The 4,636-nt window shown below is 31.6% G+C and overlaps 1 protein-coding gene across 2 annotated transcripts in view; it reads left to right on the forward strand.

Moving 5' to 3' along the window:
- The first annotated feature begins 4,267 nt into the window (after positions 1-4,267).
- The window catches only part of LOC106681801 (axonemal dynein light intermediate polypeptide 1), a 24,938-nt gene continuing 24,569 nt past the window's right edge, over positions 4,268-4,636 (forward strand). For both annotated transcript variants that reach the window (XM_014422310.2, XM_014422311.2), the window contains exon 1: positions 4,268-4,435. In XM_014422310.2, coding sequence (XP_014277796.1) covers positions 4,298-4,435 — 138 coding nt within the window. In that variant the 5' untranslated portion in view covers positions 4,268-4,297. The remainder of the gene's footprint in view (positions 4,436-4,636) is intronic.

Below are 4,636 nucleotides of genomic sequence, written 5' to 3' on the forward strand. Positions count from 1 at the left end.
GTGCGTGCGTGCGTGCGTGCGTGCGTGTGTGTGAGAGAGAGAGAGAGAGTAATTGTTTTGTATCATTTTCTTTTTATATCCCGTACTTCACAGCCATAGACAGCTGAAGAAGAATATTACTGATAAAATAAAATTATAATTAGATGTTCTAAATTTGGAAGAATAAAACAGTTAAATTATCATCTGTATTCCACATATTCAACACTTAATTCTAAAATTAGAAGAAAAAAAATGTTAAATAAGTAAATATTTACTGCAAATTATGTTATCATTAATATTGGCAGTATGGTATTAATGATTGTTACATATAGAGCACATTATAAATAGAGCGTATCGCCTTTTGGTCAATTGATTAGAATTAAAACCAAAAAAATTGATAGCAGATCACTCAAAGATTATTGTCATTACGGTTGCGGCAATCTTAAGCCAAATCTCGAACAATGGGTTTCACAGAGATTGAAAAAAAACCACTTCTCTATATTTAACAATAAGTAAAATATTTTAATTCATAATAATGAAGTGGAATTGGGTGGGGCCTCATTCAACCTTGCCCAAGGGCACTCTCAGCTAAGTGCAACCTATAGTACAAGGACCTTATGGGATGAAAGTCAGTTATTTAACCTTAATATCTTATTACTTTAATGAAAACTATCTATCTAGTCACTAGCCAAAAATGTAGTGAGAGGGAATACAAAATGGCGGCTGTTTAAAATCATTGAAAAAATATTAATCTTTCATTCCGAACTCCACGTCTTTAAAACTATCAACAACACTAGAAAACTTAATGGAACATCATTGAAAATAGCGTAAATATGCTAAAATATGATTCTGAACGTTCAATAGTTACCGATATACGGCTTTTTTTTTAAATTATTTATTTAATGTAATTTACAACTGTACAAAATTATACAATAGGTAAATATGTAGTATGTTTCATATACACTTGAAAATCGTGGGAAGGAACCACCCATTGGTGGTACTTCAAACATTAATTTAAATTAGAAGGTCCCGTGGGCATCTTCTTTTCAGACGCCTAGGAGGATTATCAGGGATTGTTAAGGATGAAAGATTAAGAATTAATGGGTTAGGATGGTTAAGGAGTTTAGAATGAAAAGACGCATATCTGTTTTGGGTCAAATCTGCAACGAATGGGATGTTAAGGTCTTTGTGAATGAGTTTATTTGTGACGTGATTAGGAGCATCAAGGATTTTACGTAGGATTTTGGATTGTAACGATTGGATGCGGGAAGAATTTGATGGTTTGGTGGAGCCCCAGAGTTCAATTCCATATGTCCAAATCGGTCTGATTATTGTAGTGTATACTAATTTTTTGTAGTGAATGGGAAGTTTAGAGCGTTTGTCAAGTAAGTGTTGTAGCAATCGGAATCTACGAGCAGTTTCTTGTTGTTTCAGTCTTGTGTGTGGATTCCAAGTAAGTCTCTTGTCAAGATGGAGTCCTAAGTATCGAATCTGTTCAACAGGCATTAGTGGTGTATTTAAAAAGGATACTGTAGGACAGGAGGGCAGAGGTTTACGACGGAGAGTAAAGGTGATCTAGTGGGATTTGTGAGGATTTATTTTGATTCTCCAGTTTTTATACCATTCTTCAATAGATGTTATGTGTGCCTGTAGTGTTTCTGATGCATTAGTTGGGTCGTTGTTTACAGAAAGTATACGTGTGTCATCAGCGAATGTTGTTAAGACTGTGTTTGGGTGGGTTGGGATGTCAGCATACAGCTTTTTAAAAAAAGTAGCATTTCATAAAAAATGAATTGAAGAATCAGTAGTTAGTGAATTTATTGTGGGAAATCAATATCTCGGGAATCATTCGACGTACATTTATCTTTTAGCATTCAAATTATAGCTAGTTGACTACTATAATTTAAAGTAGTTTAAGATATTTATCTTTGTAGAAGTAGTAGTTTTCCTGATAATAATAATAATCTTAATTTATTCTGGGATTGTTCCTTTAGAATAAGCTACAGGTGTCAAAATTAGGCTTAGGATACTTAGAGTAAATTACAAAATAGAGATGAAATTACAAGATTTCATAAAATAAAGTAATACAATGAATTTAAAAATATACAAATAAACAACAATTATTAACAGAATATATATAATAATGACAAAACAAATAAAATAAAACTACTTGTATCATAAAACATAAGATGACATCTGGTAGTATAAAAAAATAAAAATGCAATAATAAAAAATCAAATACAATTAAAATAATAAATAAAAAGATATTATTTCTGTTAGTGTGAGGGGTAAAGCCACTTCAACTCTTCATAAAATCGGGTGACAGAGGCGTCTCTGGGGACCCCAAAGTATGTAAGTGAATCGTACAAAATTATTTAACCGTTTTAATTTCAGTAGTTCTCGAGATATAGCTTTTTAAAAAGCAACATTTCATAAAAATGTTGAATGGAACATACTGAAATATCAATAGTTAGTTAATTTATTTTGAGAAATCTATATCTCAGAAACTATGTGACGTACAGATGTCTATTAGCACTCAAATTAAAGGTAGTTCAATGAGCTATAGTTTATGATATTTATTTTCGTAGGAGTAGTAGTTTTCATGAAATTTGCTAAAATAAATTGGTTTATAGTTGATTTCTAAAAATAAATTAACTAACTACAGATATTTCAGTACATTTTTATGAAATGTTGCTTTTAAAAAGGCCATATCTCGAGAACTATTGAACGTAAATAGCTCTATTAGGGACCATATTTTAGCAAATTTACTCTTCTTTAAATGATGGTTTTAGGTTTTCTAGTGTTGTTGGTAGTTTTTAAGATATAGAGCACCGAATGTTTTTCATTCGATTTGATTTTTTTTTTAAGGTTTTGAAACAGCCGCCATTTTTTATTTCCCCTACCTAAACTTGGTAGACTCATCAGTTTTGACTAGTAATTATACATAGTTTTGATTAAAGTAATAAAAAATTGGGGTGAGATAACTGCCTTTTTTTCTTCCTGGCTTGTACTAGACGGACTATACACTTCTCTAATCCGTTGTGCAATAAGTAGAATCAGTGGAACAAAGGTACACGAGTATGTTTCAATGATGTAGGGAAACATGATGATTTTATGTATATATATTTTTTATTAAATTTACAAGAACTCACATCGTACTGAACGGTCGAACAGTAAAGATCTCTACAGTAATAAGACAGTGATTTCGTAATTTACAGTACATTAGTAGTTTACAACCATTTCTTTATCCTTATTGTTATTTTATAATATTTTTTTTTTATAAAACTGGCAAAACAATTAAAAGAAATAAGTTATTATTATGTATTTTTTTTATTATATGTTCTTCAATGTCCACGAATATATATAAACCAAATTCCATTACAATACCTTACTTTAATCTAAAGTTGTACTATATAATATCACAATTCCAGGGTGTACCTTTTCGCGAAAAAGTAGGTCGAGTTGCTGGTAGGTAAAGTTTGAAACGGTGTGGAGTGCAAAGGGTTAATGGCTACAGGCGGGAATAGATCCTACACGGCTTTGGTTATGAGGACTGTGGGTTCTGTTCCATATACTTCAAGACCCTCGACCTTCACGGAATCACTTAATCATGGGATTTTCCATGTGTTGTAATGTAAAAAACTTTAAGAGCACTTCACTCTAATGACTTCTATTGAAAAACAGACTCAAATTCTAGTTCGGTACACTATTCTTGAAAGGAAATGATTAGGATTTTTCAAATGGGATAGTAGTAGTTTGTTCGACATAAAATTGTGTATCTTATATTCTTTATGAAAAAAAAACACAATACCACGTGGCCGAAATTCAAGGACCTTTATGAGAATATTTGGCTATTTATGTGATTTTTATTATTTTATTATTAGTAAAATCATTTCGTCATGTTATTTAAAATATGACTAATTTCGAGTGCTCTTCAGTGATTTCATTTTTTGACGACATCATTAGTGTTTACGTATTAGTTTTAACAACGTCACATCCTCGAGTATTTTCGTCCTATTACTAAAAAATTGTTCATAAATATCCTTGAAATGAGTTATGTTCTATTGTTTTAACAATATCCAATAGAGACTCACTTGGCTATCTCTAAGATTAGTACTGTTGATAGTGTCCTCGAAGTGTAGTTAAATTCTAATCTAATTTCATTATCTCTGTTTACATGATACTTGATCTAAACCGTACACATAGTTAAGAAAACAATTGTTTCCAAGAATAAAACATAAACAATCTGTGCAACAATGAAGGATCTTATTCAAAATAGATTCAAATATAACTGAATAATATCGATCATTAGACAGAGATGATAAACGAAGTAATCGATTTGAAAAATAATGGCGAAATTACGTCTTCACTAGTTGATCTAACAGACCCTCAACCATGGTTCTTGAGGTTCACGGAGCCTATATTTGAAGAAAAGAAGAGGGACGAAAAAACGATGGTAATGATCTCTGCTATTACCATTAGAATATTCCTTTATTTTAAATAAATTCCTAGCCCTGTATTTTAAAATCCTTGAAGGCATTCTCAACTGTCCGGCGTATTAGTCTATCGGACAGTTTGGTCACATGATAACACCTTACGTAGCCTGATCCATATTGCGGGTCCTTGAATGGTATAGTGGATCCGAGAGGAGGGAGTT

The sequence above is a fragment of the Halyomorpha halys genome, unplaced genomic scaffold (genome assembly GCF_000696795.3).
Source record: "Halyomorpha halys isolate HHAL.00 unplaced genomic scaffold, Hhal_1.1 Scaffold365.1, whole genome shotgun sequence".
Taxonomy (NCBI): Eukaryota; Metazoa; Arthropoda; class Insecta; order Hemiptera; family Pentatomidae; genus Halyomorpha; species Halyomorpha halys.